Source organism: Gymnoscopelus braueri (genome assembly GCF_963280865.1).
Source record: "Gymnoscopelus braueri genome assembly, chromosome: 16".
NCBI lineage: Eukaryota > Metazoa > Chordata > Actinopteri > Myctophiformes > Myctophidae > Gymnoscopelus > Gymnoscopelus braueri.
The window spans coordinates 8,092,674-8,110,173 of record NC_137616.1 but is presented as its reverse complement, the minus strand read 5'-3'; the positions used below and the strand labels follow the sequence as shown (position 1 = coordinate 8,110,173).

Below are 17,500 nucleotides of genomic sequence, written 5' to 3'. Positions count from 1 at the left end.
ATAAATAAATTCTCTTCTGGCACAAAACATTTTCCAGATGGGGGTCCGCGGCCAAATACATATCATTTTGGGGGTCCTTGGCACGAAAAAGTTTGAGAACTACTGATTTAGAAGGCATTTGTAGAATCGGCCTTAATGGGTTAACACTGTAACACTGTTGATTTGAAATGTTTGATTTAATTTTATAATGTTAACAGCAGTTGTGTCATGACTCTTTCAGAGGGTGAGATTTCTGCCAGCGTTGCGAAGATTGGACCAAATGGAGGATTCATTGCAGTGATGATCATCTTTGCGGCAGCAGTACTTCTGTTATTGGGTTATTTCTACCGGAAAAAGAAGCAAACTGGTCAGTCTTAACTCATTTATTTTTTAACTGCATATTTGATATATCCATCCAAGTTATTATGGACTAGTATTGACTATTTATTGTATTTGAATGTTTCTATTACCTACAAATGTGAGAATTTATTAAATTATTTATTACAAAAAAAAACTAAAAAACAAACAAACAAAAAAACGTTTTAGTCATGTGTTTAGTGTAGGTGGTTATTAGAGTTGGGTGGTGGCGTGACATCACAGGAACAATTTGAAACCAGCGAACAGATGCCCATGTGTCAGTGTCGTCGGCCCAAAAATCGCCGATTGATGATGCATTCGCGCTACAAAAGCAATAATGAGCTAACAGCTCCCTAGTCGTTTAAGCTCGAGTTATACTTCGCCGTACAGCGGGTCCCGTGTCAAAAATAGCAGATCTACAAGCTCAAAACGCGTCACTAACGCGACGCATTGTGAGCTTGTAGATCTGCTATTTTCGGCGCACGACCCACTTGTACAGAGATACACGTGACTGCAAGCTGTCAATGAACAAACCGAGATGAGACATGTATTTCTGTTGCCATGCACCTCTCTCACTCTCTCACTGACCAAAACTTGTTTAGACAACAAAGAATTGTAAAACATAACACTTCCATAGGATATTCTTTTACAGTGGTGCAAAAAAAGTACTCATATTTTGTACTTAAGTAAAAGAATCAATATTGCAATGTAGAAATAGTCTGTTACAAGTAAAAGTACAAAAGTATTGGTATCAAAATGTACTTAAAGTACCAAAAGTAGAAAGTACTCATTATGCAGAATGTCCCGTTTCACGTGGTATCATATGTATAAAATGTATTAAAATATTTTGAAAATAGCATATCTACAAGCTCACAACGCGTCGAGACGCGTTGACACAGTACTTGAGTATTGTATTGACACTGTACTTGAGTAAATGTACTTAGTTACTTTCCACCACTGTTCTTTTAGGACTAAGCTAAAATCACAGGCTAGGAGATGAAGTGAAATTGAAGCTGAGAAGCCTACCTCAGTTTACAGCAACGATGTGGCGAAACACGCCCATCCAAGGTTAACTTTTTTATATTCAGACAAATAATAAATCCTGCCGCTGCGGGATAAATCACCCGCCCGCCGCCCGCCGCCCGCCGCCCGGTCCGCCCTGCCCTGTAACTAAAGGGACTCGTAATAAACGTATCGTAACGTGCGTTGGGTCGCGAATGAACTCACATTTCAAATCGCATTGATTGACTGGTGATATAAACATAAACTGACACAAGTTTTAATATCCAGACTTGACAGCAGAAGTTAAGAATCAAGTGCTGGATCTTGTGAGACCGGGGGACATGCGTTCCTGCGTCATCACGCTTGCAAATGCACAGCGAGGATTTGCAGAAACTAGAGCTGTAGTTTCAAAAAATATATACAGCTATCATCAAACGAACAGTAGCTGATAAACAGACAACTAGGAAAGCAATGCTCACCTCCGCTCCATTCAGTAGCCTACCTACTGGGGACCGGACTGGGTTTTGTAGCTTAGACTCTTTGGAAATAAGCTCAACAAGAGCCCTTCATCATCATCATCATCATCAATCATTATTAGAATGGCCCAAATTGATTAACATTTCACGCACGCTTTGTATTGCGCTTTACATTTAATTTGGCTACATTTGAAGAGTTTAATTCTCTAGGAGGCAGACCATTAGGATACATTTATTTTGAAAATTAAATGACAAATATCGTCCAAATTATCGCCTAATAAAAATATTTGACGATTGGACTCATCCAATTGCTGACAGACAATATACAACCGGCCAGCCTTAGTGTGTGTGTGTGTGTGTGTGTGTGTGTGTGTGTGTGTGTGTGTGTGTGTGTGTGTGTGTGTGTGTGTGTGTGTGTGTGTGTGTGTGTGTGTGTGAGAGAGAGAGAGAGAGAGAGATTGGATAAACAAAAGTGATTCCTCCATCCTTCTATCCAATCACATTACAGTGTATGTGTAGTGTTTTGTTGATGTGTGTGAATATTCATCCTCCTCTTTTATATCCTCACCAGGTATACAGAAATACAACAACGCAGCAGGTAAACTGTGTGTGTGTGTGTGTGTGTGTGTGTGTGTGTGTGTGTGTGTGTGTGTGTGTGTGTGTGTGTGTGTGTGTGCGTGTGCGTGCGTGCCAGGGTGTATAATCTGTACATCCTCAATATCTTATTCGAAATCTATAAATGTACCAGTTGTTACATGAATATTTATGTGAGTATTTAGATGCAGAGAGCTTCATTTTCCGTGCTGCATTTATTTCAACCACCTTCCTTTCCTCTTGCAAACAGCACATTTTGTGATGCAGCACAGGGCAGAGTTGATTCCAAAGGTTTCCAGAGTCGAGGATATACTAAACATTCTAGGACCCAAGGTCACTCCTGAGCTCGATGCTGAGATTAAGGAGGAGAAGACCAGCATGGACCAGATGATGCGTCTGTATAGAGAAATACTACAACCAGGGGGAGCAGAAGTCCAAGCAGCATTTTACGATGCCCTTAAAGAACACCAACCTGACCTGTTGAATACGCTTGGTAAGATCATGTACAGTAGGCGATTACTGTTTTTTCTCTTCCTTTTTCAGAACAGATATCACTTACATTTGAAGAACAATATTCAGCACACACAAACACATCCTCCTATAATTTGACAAACCTCTGTGGCTGTCGTGAATGTGTGCCTGGTTCTCCTCAGTGCCTGGAGCAATTGATCTGCATTTGCACACAGCCATTGGCCGCGTTTCACAACGAGATTCGTAGAGATGCTGCGTTGAGCATCTGCGCAGGTTCTACGACGGGTCTTACGTGTGTCCACACAATCTGCGCAGTACCATAGCAGCCACGTAGATTTCAGCTCATGCGCTGCCTACGCAGCCTGCGTAAGAGCCTGGGACCCGGCGAAACCAACGCTCTACCCTCATTAGTATCAGCTGGTTCTGCCCAACGTGCAATCGCTTCCCACGTCCATGGCGTTACGTTTCTGCTAAAACTACATTTGGGAGACAGAATGGCGTATCCTACTCTCCTCCTACTTCTGCGAGAGGCGTAGCCCTGCAGTGCTCTCCTACGAAGCATTTTGTTACTAGCGCCCTGGGGCGGTAGTAACACCCCGTAGCGAAATAGATCTATGAAAAGACCGACCGACCCCACACACACACACACACACACACACACACACACACACACACACACACACACACACACACACACACACACACACACACACACACACACACACACATTTAATTTATGTATATGTATATGTATGTATATATATATATATACACATATATATATATATATATATATATATATATATATATATATACACACATATATATATATATATATACACACATATATATTTTTTTTTTGGGTAGGGTGAGCGTCCTCTATGCATGAACCCGAAGTTTACAAATTGTACTGTACTCTCACGAATGATCTCTGATCTGATCATCTGATAAAAATATTAAGCAAGCCAAGTTAACTAAAGGACGTAAGACCCCAGTTCCCCTCACAAAGTCACAGCTGACGTCTGCAAGATATAAATGTATATGAAAAAAAATTAAACTACCAAAAGTAACGGCTTTCTATATGGTTCGTCCACTAGCCTAGCGGTCTAGGCGTATATCACACAATTTGGGAATCCAGCATGATAGCTGTCGCGGGTTCGACTCCTAGTACCGACGACCTTTACTGTGTCTCTCTCCCCTTTTACTGTCCGTCTATTGTCCTGTCCAAATAGAGGCAAAAAAGCCCCTAAATATATATATTTTATCTATCTATGTCTATATCTATATCTATATCTATATAAATATGTTTCCTTAATTTCGAAGTTTTATAGTTACAAAGTGACAGCTGTGAATGGTTAAAAAATCTTTGGAAAATAGCAGATTTACAAGCTCACAACGCCTCTTAAGCTTGTAGATGTAATTTAATGCATAAATATATTCAAACGTTGTATTTAGAGTGGACTGCTTCAGGACATCTGACAGTTGGCTCTGTCACCTCTTATGAGATGATCGGAATTTACTAGAATTTATAAACACCGGATCCATGCATATTTAGGGAAGCAGTGAGCTGGGATTGAACCCGAAACTCCCACTCGCCAGCACGACACGTTACCAGTCATGCTAATAAGCCTGAGCTCGATAGCCAGGTCTTTTGCACGCCCTTTCTCGTTTTGTGTTGTTGAAAGTCTATTCTCGGAGGTGGGAAGCCTCTCAGCACCCCACCTACTCTGTAAAATACACTTTTTGGGCAGAAAATAAAATATGTCAGCGAGACGGAAATTATTTTTATTTACTCCACAGTGCCCTCTACAGATTTTGGTTAATGGTAAGTTCAATCCTACAGATCTGTAGAGGGCACTGTGGAGTAAATAAAAATAATTTCCGTCTCGCTGACATATTTTATTTGCTGCCCAAAAAGTGTATTTTACAGAGTAGTTGGGGTGCTGAGAGGCTTCCCACCTCCGAGAATAGACTTTCAACAACACAAAACAGCCTTTGCTTTGGTGAGTAGCGAAATGGTTTTGTTTATTTTTACTACTCTTGAGCACTCGCAGGGCAGCGGAATTCCTTGTACAATCGCAGAGCGAGGGGTCTTCCAGGGCGTTAGAGGGAACACACTAACGCTCTGAACCAGGGCTGCGCTGCTTAGTCCTTTATGCATGAACCCGAAGTTTACAAATTGTACTCTCACGGATGATCCGATCGTCTGATAAAAATATTAAGCATATGGCAAGTTAACTAAAGGTATATAAATGATGCTGAGCTAAACATGTTTCCTAAATTTCGAAGTTTTATAGTTAAACGTTATGATGAAAGTCCCCAGTTCCTCTCACAAAGTGACAGCTGTTGCGCTCAACATTTTTATGAATGGTTAAAAAATCTTTTGAAACTGGCAGATCTACAAGCTCACAACGCTTCACAAGCTTGTAGATCTGCTATTTTCAAAAGATTTTAATACATATTAAATTTGGGAAATGGGACATTCTGCATACCTTTACTTTTGGTATTTTAAGTATATTTAATTTACTTGCATAATGGGGACACTTTAGTGTTTTATTTAACTTGCAGATGTCAACTCACCACTGTAATTTCATTCATAAATATATTATTCAAAAGTTGTATTTGGAGTGGACTGCTTCAGGACATCTGACAGTTGGCTCTGGTATTTTTATGATCCATTTCACTTTCGCAAAGGGTGTTTAAACTGCAGTGTAGCGGCAGACAGCACTACGTAGTTTACGTCGGCTTTACGTAGACTTCGTCCAGGAGGTCTTTACGTCTATGCTGTCTCGCGAATGTAGTTTTAGCACACACGTAATGAGAACCTACGACGGTGGTGCCTCCTGAAGCCAGTTTAGATGCCACGTAGAGCACACACAGCTGCCACTAATGAAGATAGATCGTGGCGGGGTTGCTACTGCGCATGTGCGTGGAGGCTCTCACGCAGCTTCTAGGCTGCGTCTGAGCTCAAAGTCGTTTGGGAAACCTGGCCATTGACCATTACCATCTGAACGCAACTGCGAAGTTTGCCCTTTTTTCAATTTCATCAAATCTCGGCTTATTATTAGCGTTTATGTGTCAAACAATGGGAGATCACACTGCACAGGGTTGCCAGGTTTCGCACGAGAAACAAGCAGCAACGTCTATGAAAACAAGGCCAAACGAAGCGAGCCCTACAAGCAACAAGGTCTATGAAAAGAAGGCCACACGAAGCGCCTTCACACCTATACATTGCCTCTTGGAAAACAGCCGATCTACAAGCTCACAGGGCGCGGGGGGGGTGGGGGATGCTTCGCCACCATTACATTACACACGCTGTCACGCCGTTGACCGTGGGGGGAGGGGGGGACCCGCGACAGGACGCGCAATAATAACCCCACGTTTGCAACTTTCGCCTGTGCACTTCACCGGGTATGGTCTAGTTAATATAAATTATAGCAGTGTCTATGGAATTCTTAACCTCTTCCCCCCACTGTAATATATTTTTCTTCTATTTCTCATTTTGTTATTTTGTCTTCATTCTTACATTTCTTATTTTTTTGTTATATGTCATATAACCATGTGATGACAGAACATCCAGCGACCCCACGACCCAAAGTTTGGTGGTCACAGTGGACATCTCCAGTCTTGTGTGGTGGGGGAGACATAGAGGTGACTCACAGGAATGTCCATATAGGTGGACAGTGTGTTTGTGGTTTCAGGTTGAAAACCACTACTGTAGACAATACCATTCAAGACATAACATTGTTCAGTAGCACTCAGGTATGATATGATTTAATTAACATGACTGTGTTCTACAGGATGGGACTACTAAACAGGATGCTGGTGAACACCTGACTGACGAAGATGAAAGAAAGAAAGGTGAGATTTGTTTCTGAAACAGTTCAATGCTTAAGGAAACCAGTGTGTAGGTTGTTGGCTGGTGCTACCTTTTGTTTGCCAGCGTATACATATTCAATATCTTATTCCAGATAATATAAATGTACCAGTTGTATTACTACTATTTATGTGAGGATGTAAAGATGCAGAGAGCTTAATTTTCTGTACTGCATTTAGTTCAACCACTCTCTTTTTCTCTTGCAAACAGCAACATTTGTGAAGCAGCACTGGGCAGAGTTGATTGAACACGTTTCCAGAGTCATGGCTATAGTAGACAGTTTGGGATGTATTGTCAATGATGAGCTCCGTACCAAGATTGAAGCAGAGAAGACAAGAAAGAACCAAATGAGGACACTGTATACAGTGATGACAGATGAACGCAACAAGGCAACATTTTACAATGCCCTTAAACAACATGAACCCCTCCTGTTGGAGTGGCTTGGTAAGATCACATGTAATGCTCTATGCCAATGTTTACAATTGTTAATGTTAACAATGTTAACAATATAATACATACATACGTTTTTAGACAAAGGAGATTTAGGTTTGTCTAATAGGCTTGGGTGGTACCTATTTTTTCATACCTTCAAACAGTACCTTCCTGACATTTCAGCGGAGTATACGGTATATAATGGTATTCGTGTAAAAAACTAAACAAAATAATAATAAATGTCACATTTATGACATTGTCTAACCTACAATGTTGTGTGTCTAATATACATTTAACCTACTTGTACAAATCTAGTGGGGCTTAAACATTAAATATTGAAACCCCACTAGGTAGGTATAGTTCTCAAAATTGGACCCGTGCAGGACTCTGGTATAGGTACAGTAGGTGTGGTCCATAGAATAATTAATAGATGCTGAAATGTATCTATTAACACTCGCATGGTGTCACTTTCAACCTACAACACGTCTGTGGTAGCCAGCATCTGTTTCAATATCTCATTGAAGAGCGTAGATATGATGAGGGAAAGTGCGCTCATTGGGAATGGTAGCTAAGAGATCTGATATGTAAAATCTTATGACAAAAATTTATGAAACAGCGTTTCATACATGTAGCTGTGAGATGGAATTAGGCTGCATAGGTTCCTAAACCATAGGTTAAGAATGTGATGGCATCACTGCCACAAACAGACATATAGCCTCCCTAGATAGGTCTATAAAGAAGCGCTTCTGTATACGTCACTGACTATTACTTGGATAATTATTCGTTCGACAACACACAAACAGGGTTTAGCAAATGGTTACATTAGCTGAGTTAAAAAATGCATACATGAACACTGAGAGAGAGAGAGATAGAGGTGCCTTTAGATATCAGCAGTGGTGGAAAGTAACAAAGTACATGTACTCAAATACTGTATTTAAAGGGACTACACCATGAATTTGAACTTTTCCTTATTTTTTGTGTGTTTGTGATCTCCCCTACCTCTCTTCTATCCCCTAAAATACCCCAGTTTGAGCACTCAGGCTTTCACAGCATATCTGGGGTTTTATGTAAATTGGTCTCAAAACAGGCCAAACTGGTGACGTCACAACAAGCGATACAATCCCACCTGTTTTTTCAGTTCCAACATAAAAAATAAAATAAAAACATTTTTCTTTTTTTTTCTTTTTTTACATTTTCCACACAGAACCAGGAAATAACATGCATACAAACTGGCTCAATAGCGCCACGTGCCAAATCAGGACAATGTGGTATTGCAGGTGAAAGTGCTTTATAAGCCAGAGAGAAGTTAGTTGGAATGAGTATATCTGAGGCTTGATTTAGGCTCAAACCTTTTGAAAAACGTTTGAGGGACATAAACAATATGATATTAAATATTATTTATTTTTTTTAAATTCATGGTGTAGATTTTTTAAAGGAGTAGTTCACCCAAAATGTTACTTATTTTCTATCAATTACACACCTCATGAATCCTTGAATTCGTAGAGATTTTTTTTGTTTTTGTCACATTCCTAAGCCAATACGTTACAAAGTAATTTATTTTCAGCCAATTATTTGTCTCCCCATTTTAGTTATACCAATTGATTCCTCCCCACACACGTCTATGTTATAACTACTGTTGTATCCTACTGACTCACCTGCCAGTAAGGAGCCCCCACCGGGAGGATGTAGAGCCTTTGTGCTACTCCTCCCGCCCAACACTCCCTGCTCCTACGGGCTGCTGCCCCAGCCCGTAGGAGTACATGCAATGACCAATATCTCCCCGCCCGGCTTCCCTCCCCTGAACACAGGGTTGTGTTTGCATATTCAATTCAATTCAATTCAATTTTATTAAAGTGTCAAATCACAACAAGTTGTCTCAAGACACTTTACATGTAGAGAAGAGACCCGACATCCCACCCTGAGCAAGCAATTTTGCGACAGTGGCAACGAAAAACTCCCTCTTAACTGGAAGAAACGTCAGGCAGACCCTAGGCTCTAGGGTGGCGGCCTTCTGCCTCGACCGTGTCGGGGGAAAGAAGAGAGAGAGAGAGGGAGAGACAGAGGAGATACAGAAAGAGATACAGTGCAAGTAGTAACAATAACAATAGTAGCAAATATAATAGTGTAAGATAGTATATGATAATATAATATAGTACAGCAATAATGTGTATGCAGTATATAATGGTATAATATAAGAATGTTAAGATAATATACAGTATAGTGTAGTGGTATAGTGTAGTGTAGTAGAAATCCACGTCGTGCTCCATGGACAGGCCCGGTCCGCAGTCACAGTCTTGAGCCGCAGCTGGGGGTCCGTAGTGACAGTCCATGGACCTGCGACGTGGGAAATAAAAGAAACTCCGAGGAGCGGGTCCCCGGTTGTAGAATTAGTGGCAGGCCTTACTAGAGCGTGAATCCGTACAGGGTTAATTACGATTGTACCAATGGGACACAAACCCACACAACCAAAGGGAGGACGAGAAGAGAGAGGACGAGAGGAGAGAGGAGAAAGGGGGGGAGGTGGGGAGGGGGAGGGGAGAGAGGATGACTATAGGGTGACTGAGTCTATACACTTCGGCTATAGGCTTTATCATAGAGAAAGTTTTTTAGTCTAGTCTTAAATACTGTATACAGAGTGTGTCTGCTTCACGGACTGAGACTGGGAGAAGGTTCCACAGCTGAGGTGCCTGAAACTTAAATGCTCTGCCTCCTGTTCTAACTTTTTGGGGGTTTCCTGGAGCCGTAAGCATTTTTTCATACTGTGGACGCAATGGTGTTCTGGCTGGTTTATAGGGCTCGATGAGTTCTTTGAGATATACTGGTGCCTGTCCATTGAGAGCCTTGTATGTGAGGAGGAGAACTTTAAACTCTATTCTGTATTTAACCGGGAGCCAGTGCAAAGAGGCCAATGAAGGAGTGATATGATCTCTTCTTCTGGTTCCTGTCAGTATGCGCGCAGTGGCATTCTGGACTAGCTGCAGGCTATTTAGGGACTTACTTGGGCAGCCTGATAATAAAGCGTTGCAATAGTCCAGCCTAGAAGTAACAAATGCGTGAACAAGTTTTTCTGCATCATTTTGGGACAGAATGTGCCTAACTTTTGCAATATTACGCGGGTGAAAAAAGGCATTTCTTGAAATTTGTTTTATGTGGGACTGAAAGGACATATCTTGGTCAAACGTGACTCCCAGATTATTTACAGTGGCCCTGGAGGTCAAGGTAATACCATCTAGGGTAAAATTCTCATCGGCTAATTTATCTCTGAGGTGCTTAGGGCCAAGTACAATAACTTCAGTTTTGTCCGAGTTGAGGAGTAGGTAGTTACGGGTCATCCAACTCTTGATAAGACTCTATAATACATGCTTGAAGTTTAGCCAGTTGATCTGTTTCATCTGGCTTCATCGATAGATATAATTGTGTATCATCTGCATAACAGTGGAAATGTATAGAGTGTTTCCTAATTATCTCACCTAAAGGAAGCATATATAGAGTAAATAGTATTGGTCCAAGTACAGAGCCTTGTGGGACTCCGTATTTAACCTTTTCGCGTAATGAAGGTGTATCGTTAACGCTTACAAATTGAAATCTGTCAGACAGATAGCAATACCATAGACCAAAACAAGGTCGAGGGTATGGTTGAACTTGTGAGTAGGTTTATCTACACACTGAGAGAAACCGATTGACTCAATTAATGTAATAAACGCTTTACTGAGGCTATCGGTTACTACATCAGTTACTACATCGGTTACTACATCCATTCATGTCGGCAGCCAAAATGATTCTATCAGAGTCTAGGACTAGGCGTGATAGAAACTCTGAGAATTCAGATATAAATTCAGTGTAGGCCCCAGGAGGGCGGTACACTGTAACAAATAATAAAGGCTGTAATGATTTCCAGCTTGGGTGCGAAAGAGTGAGAACCAGACTTTCAAACGTTTTGTAAGTCAGCCTGGGTCTGGGGCTGTTTATTAAGCTTGAGTTGAATATGGCTGCAACTCCACCTCCAATCTGGCCGGTGTCTCGAGGAATATGAGCATTTGTGTGACTTGGTGGGGTGGCTGTATTTAGACAGACGTATTCTTGCTCACCCAGCCATGTTTCGGTAAGACAAAGTAGATCAAGATGGTTGTCTGATATGATTTCATTTACCAATACAACTTTATAGCGTAGAGATCTAATGTTCAGGAGTCCACATTTAATAATTTTGTTTTGTGGCACTACTGCATTAATTTTGATATGTGCCAAGTTTTTATGCACAGCTCCTCGAACCCCTGGTTTCACATGCCTAGGGGGTTGAGTAGTTTCAATTGTTCTGATTTGTAGGGTAGGTGGCTGCTCTGGTGGAAGCACAGAGAAGCGTGTAGGACTGCAACTCTACTTCCTGGTCCCAACTCTGGGTGGTCATAGTTTATTGATAAAGTCGTCTATATTTCTAGAGATGATCGCCGCACCATCCCAAGTTGGATGTATGCAGTCTCTCCCCATCAGACCAGTTTTCCCCTCGAAAGTTTGCCAATGATTTATAAAGCCCACGTTATTATCTGGACACCACCTTGATAACCAGCGGTTGAATGAAGACATACGGCTGTACATCTCATCACCAATCATATTTGGCAGGGGACCAGAGAAAACTACAGAGTCCGACATTGTCTTTGCGTATGTGCACACAGACTCAATATGTATCTTCGTGATCTCTGATCTCTTAAGTCGTGTGTCATTGCCACCGCAGTGGATTACAATTGTATCATAACGTTTATGTTTACTTTTAGCCAGCATTTTTTAATCTGATTCGATGTCGCCCGCTCTGGCCCCGGGGATGCATTTGACTATGGTCCCTGGTGTCACTAACTTCACGTTTCTCATTATAGAACTACCAATAACCAGAGTTGTATTCTCAGTGACACACGGAGGGGGTGTGTCACAGAGTGGGGCTGACGTCTCACTGCTAAACTCAACGGGTGTAGCAGCGAGTGGGGAAAATCTGTTTGAAACGTGAAGTGGTTGGTGTCCCGTTTGCTTTTGTTTATTACTACGCTTACGACCAGGAGCAGTCACCCAACCGTCTTGGGTCGTAGGGTACGTGTGGGGACTATGATCAGTCACGATCGGTGACCGTGACTGGTAATGTCCCCCTGTTCCCTGTTGCACGGGAGCAGAGGCTAGGCTAAAGTGAGCACCGCTAGCTATGGTTTCCTCTAGCCGCCAGAGCCTCTCCTCCAGCGCTGTAAACACACAGCACTTGTTACATACATCCGTACATTCAATAAAGTCGTCGGAGTTGTAACTATGCATGAGACATACAGCACAGGAGCGAGGATGAGAGCGAGACGGGAACCGGGGGGGGAAGGAGTGAGAAGCCATCGCCCAGCAGCCCAGGGTAGCCGCTAAGCTAAAGCTAAAGCTAGGCTAATTGTAAAGCCAACAACCAACGGCAAAGTTAGTCCATTAGCTAGACAATCAGCCCAAGCAGCGATAAAGTCGCCACACAGTAGAGAGATAGGGTAGTAGTTAGCAGTGGCAGTGTGTGTTCAAATCACAATAATACAATAATATCAACGTTAGCGTCTTGCGCAGCTAAACGATATACGTCTCGCTAGCTCAGACAGTACAGGAAGTGACGTAACACGCTTACCGTCAGGGCTACGTCAGGGTTGCCAGGTCCTCTAGTTCAATGAGTCCTACCTTACAATGTAGGCATAGACGCCCAACAAAGCCGGTTGCACCATGGTGGGGATTCAAACCCACAACATCCGTGGAGGTGGGTAGGGACTTTACCACTGCACCACGCGAGCGTGGTTACAAAGCATTTTAACCGTTCGACCAGCGCATTCCCAGTGGGTGCTCGCTGTCTCCCGCGGGTGCTCGAGCTCCTGAGTACCCACAGGATTGACGCCTATGGTTCAAGTGGTAACATTTTAACGTGTCCACCTTTATGATTAACGTTTTACCTGGATGCAACAGTCGCAGTGTGGATAGCTATGCACTCTCGTTTGAAAGTGTCTCATAACTCTATGCGACAACTTCGCAGAAACTCTCTTGTTCCGGTCTTACCTTCACAATTTACTTCCCAATGCAGTGCATTTTGATTTTACACAGGTTATTATTAACAGGAAATAATGTAGGTGTAACTTAACAGTGTGTGTGTTTGTGGGAGAGAGAGAGAGAGCTTAAATGTTTCTGATTTGCTGTGATTTTTATAATGAACTGCTGTATCATTGACAACCGCTCAGGATGTCCGGAGAGATTTATATTTTCCGGTCTTTGTCATGACATTGTTATCCGACATCTGATAAAAAATGACGGTCATAAAATGTTTTATGCATTAATGACAACTTGGGGGGGAGAGAGAGAGAGAGAGATTTTGCAAAGCAGAGGATTTGAAATGTGCCTGATTTGCAGTGATATATGAACCGCCGTGTCACTGTATATACACATATATATATATATATATATATATATATATATATATGTATATATATATATATATATATATATATATATATATATATATGTATATATATATATACAGTATATTATAATATTAATATACTATAACATTTTATTTCTTATTTTGTTATTGAGTTTGTCTTGTATTCATTCGTACACTTTGTTTTTTCTTATATTTCATATAACCACGTCATGATAGAAAAGCCACTGACCCAGGTAAGAGTTGTCACAGGTTTATGATGTTTGTATTTGTACCATACTTAGCCTCTTTATGATGTATGATAAATAATGTCCAAAATGCCCAAATGAATAATTTTGCCATTACACAAAAAAAATTATTAATTTGCTAAATTACCTGGCTTATTATCTGGTTTGCCTTAAGGAAATCTGATCCTAAATCTGTACTTTAAGGCGACAACACAGGTTGTGCTAGGGATGCACAATATATCAGCAGGGGTCACCAACATGTCTGTACATTTTTGAGAAAGAAATCTTGAAAAATATTTAAATTTATTTCATTATTATGTAAATAAAAATATGTCTTCTCTAAATATTCACAATCTAATATTTCATGAATGTGTATGAATTGATCTGGTAAAGTTTCGGGATGACATATTACATTCTAGTCATTAATTACATTACATTAATGCACTTTTTCTGCCATTAAATGTCAAATGGATATGAAACTAGAGAACAATTAGCTGACCCCAAGTATTGGGTGAGTACTGTAAGCGTTACAACTTTTTAATATGTTTTTGGGAAAATGAAAAATATTAAATACAATAAAAAGAAATGTGAAAAAAAGAAAGAAACTACAAAAAGTGCTCCTTGGAGCACAGGTCTCCGCCAGGTCAGGTAGGTTAGTGTGGTCCAGCAATGTTCGGAATTCGCCAATCAGGCTGGAATGTGAAAAATCAGGCGGATCGGACGGATCCGTCTTGATCACTTGACTAAAGAGATCATTTGTACTGATTTGCGTGATGTTTGGACAACTTTTGAGTAATATTAAAACAATAATAATAATCGGCCTCTGGCGCTATAATAGGGCAATGTTGAAAGGTTGGCATTTGTTCCTCAACGTAGTGCGAATGTGCGTGCAAAGTTTCACCGCAATCGGACGCTGCGTTCATGATTTGCAACATTTTGTTCAAAACGGGCCACTCCTGCAAACTTTAGATGTCGATCTTAGCCAATGAGGATGGAATATGAAAAATCTAACAGATCCGTCTTGATCACATGACTATAGAGATCATGTGTACTGATTTGTGTGAAATTTTGATACAATCTGAAGGAGGCCTCCTGGTGGCGCTATAAAAGGCAGATGTGAAAAATGCAGGGCAAAGGTTTTTCCTTGGACTCTAGGGAGTGCGCATACAAAGTTGTGCACAGATCGGTGCAGCCATAGGTAAAAACACAAATCGGCCTGTTATAGCGCCACCATGAGGCTGATTTGAAAATTTGCAAGTGGCATTTCTTCCTCTGCCTAGTGAGAATGTGCGTGCAAAATGTTCATAATTTGAGTAGGGCCGGGACTTTATCGCGTTAATTTCGATCAATTAATTACAGAAAAGTTATCGCGTTTAAAAAATTAACGCATTTTAATCGCACCATTTTTGCAACGTGGAATGTTTCTCACTGGACGAGTTTCAGACGGACCGATTAAACCAGCGCACCAAGTTGGTGAGCTGGTATGATCGGTCCGTCTGAGAAGCTGTCTGAGAAGTGAGAACGACGTGGTTCTCACTTCAACAACAAAGTTAACTGGAGCCACTGAATGAAGACGTGCCGCATAGCCTGCTTGATAATGTTGGCTGGGCAAATCAGAATCTGTAATGGATGCCCCCCCCCCCCACGTGCGCGTTTGTCCCGTTTAAGGGGGGTGCGGCGGTGCGCTGGGGGGAGGGGGGGGGGGTGCACGATGCGGTGCGGGTCACATGCGCGCGATTTTTATTAATAATTAATTAAACGACTATAAAACAACTGTAACAACAACACACTCTACCAGTCTCCAGTGGTGGAAAATAGCAGATCTACAAGCTCACAATGCCTTGTAGATCTGCTATTTTCACATGGTTACTGTATGTTTTATAATAATAATCGAAATCTACAAAGTAACTTGTAACTAAAGTTTTAAAATAATTAATATTTGTAAAATATTTGCCTCTGAGATATAGTGGAGTTACTGGAGTAGAAGTAAAAGTATTAGAAATTGGAAATACTCGAGAGTCAAGTGCAAATACCTCAAAATTGTACTTCAGTACAGTTAGTGAAGGTGTCTATAGAACATTTCTGGTTCGAGTGTCAAGCACTCAGATAAAGAAAATTGCCTCTAGGGGCTGTCAGCGGTTCCCAACCCCACACCAGCCATAGAACAATATTGGAACTGTTATGACTTTTGATTGGATTATCCAATATGAACATAATGAGGTATCTATGGATTCAGGATCAGGAGTAGCAACTGGTACTTCACACATATTTCCCAAATAAACAATATTTCTTCTGCTATCTGCACATTTCCACAAGAATAGTCAGAAGAGGTCTATGCGCTAACGTATGTGTCGGAATAGCATTAATTTCCATTTTTGTCTCCACTACCCATATATCTACTTGAATAACTAACATTACAGTGTCTTGCTATGTACATTATTATCATCATTATTATTATTATTAGTATTACTTTCCATTTTAAGATAAATCATTCCAGAACAGCATGTCTTTCAATATGTAGGCAGGATTTCTATTAATTTATGGCATACATGTTTTTTGGGGTATTAAGTGGTGCTGAATCCAAATCTGCTGTATGCCCAGCTCAAAATTGACCATTTAAAGATGGCGGCCACCATATGCTGAAATATATTACGTAAAACATATTTTTGACTACACTAGGCAGAAACTTGATTGAATTTAGCTTTTTAGGTTTTCATATATGGAGAATCCAATCCCATATTCTGATTTGAGATCAAATGTGAGGAATGTGTTTAAAACGTATATTGGGGAAATTGTCATTTATAGGGGATATTGCAAACAATTTGGAACAAATTAGGCCTAAGGGAACCCGTGACAGCTAGAAGTCCAGGGAGTCCTGGGTTGTCCCCCTTCACCCCTGTACAGTTTTGATAAGCTCCAGATTCGAGGGCTGAGCAGGGCCATTAAGGGTATAAGTTAGATGGGCTCATCAGTGGGGATACAGTGAAGAGGCATGGCCCCTTATGGGCCTGGAGAGGGTGTGGAGATCAGTGCAGAACTGTCAGAACATACAGTGTCTACTGGGTGTCTAGGAACAGGTAGAGGCGGAGTGTAGCAGGGATAGGGTTTAGCTTTGCTTGTTGCTTTTTAACAGCTAAAGGGGAAAGGTGAACAGTCCACGATGCCCTGTGCTCCATTCTCCTCCATATGATCCTAGTGTAACCAACCTCCAGGCCCACAAGGGGCCATGTCTCTGCTGCTATCGGACAGACAAGCATTGCTTTCTGTATTCACCTGCCATAATGATAAGTCACTGATGACCACTGGTAATATTACTTAGAAACAACCAGACTCTCCTGTGAGCCAGTCTGACATAGGGATATCCTTGTCTGCCTGACACCACTGGGGACTGACCTGCATCGCTACCTATGTCTGCCCACGACCACCTATCTTGGGCATAGGAAGAGCCAGCAGATCCGCATGGAGGTCTACTTGGGATGAACGTTTCCAGTGATCCAGACAGACATAGCGACACCCCTGTCGGCCGTACGCATAGCCATGCACCACATGGAGTTCTTGGAACCACCGTCACCAGCAACCGACTCACATATCAACACTCTCTCTAACCGGCTATGAGCACTCCTCCTGGGCTCACAAGTGCCCCACTTTACAGCATTAT

The 17,500-nt window shown here is 41.5% G+C and overlaps 1 protein-coding gene across 2 annotated transcripts in view; it reads left to right on the top strand.

The window, feature by feature from the left end:
- Positions 1-17,500, top strand: part of LOC308103926 (uncharacterized protein) — a 66,216-nt gene that overhangs the window by 12,743 nt on the left and 35,973 nt on the right. For both annotated transcript variants that reach the window (XM_080454138.1, XM_080454137.1), the window contains exons 4-10: positions 221-346; positions 2,386-2,412; positions 2,659-2,901; positions 6,451-6,530; positions 6,680-6,740; positions 6,967-7,200; positions 13,835-13,851. In XM_080454138.1, the coding sequence (XP_080310264.1) occupies positions 221-346; positions 2,386-2,412; positions 2,659-2,901; positions 6,451-6,530; positions 6,680-6,740; positions 6,967-7,200; positions 13,835-13,851 (788 nt within the window). The remainder of the gene's footprint in view (positions 1-220; positions 347-2,385; positions 2,413-2,658; positions 2,902-6,450; positions 6,531-6,679; positions 6,741-6,966; positions 7,201-13,834; positions 13,852-17,500) is intronic.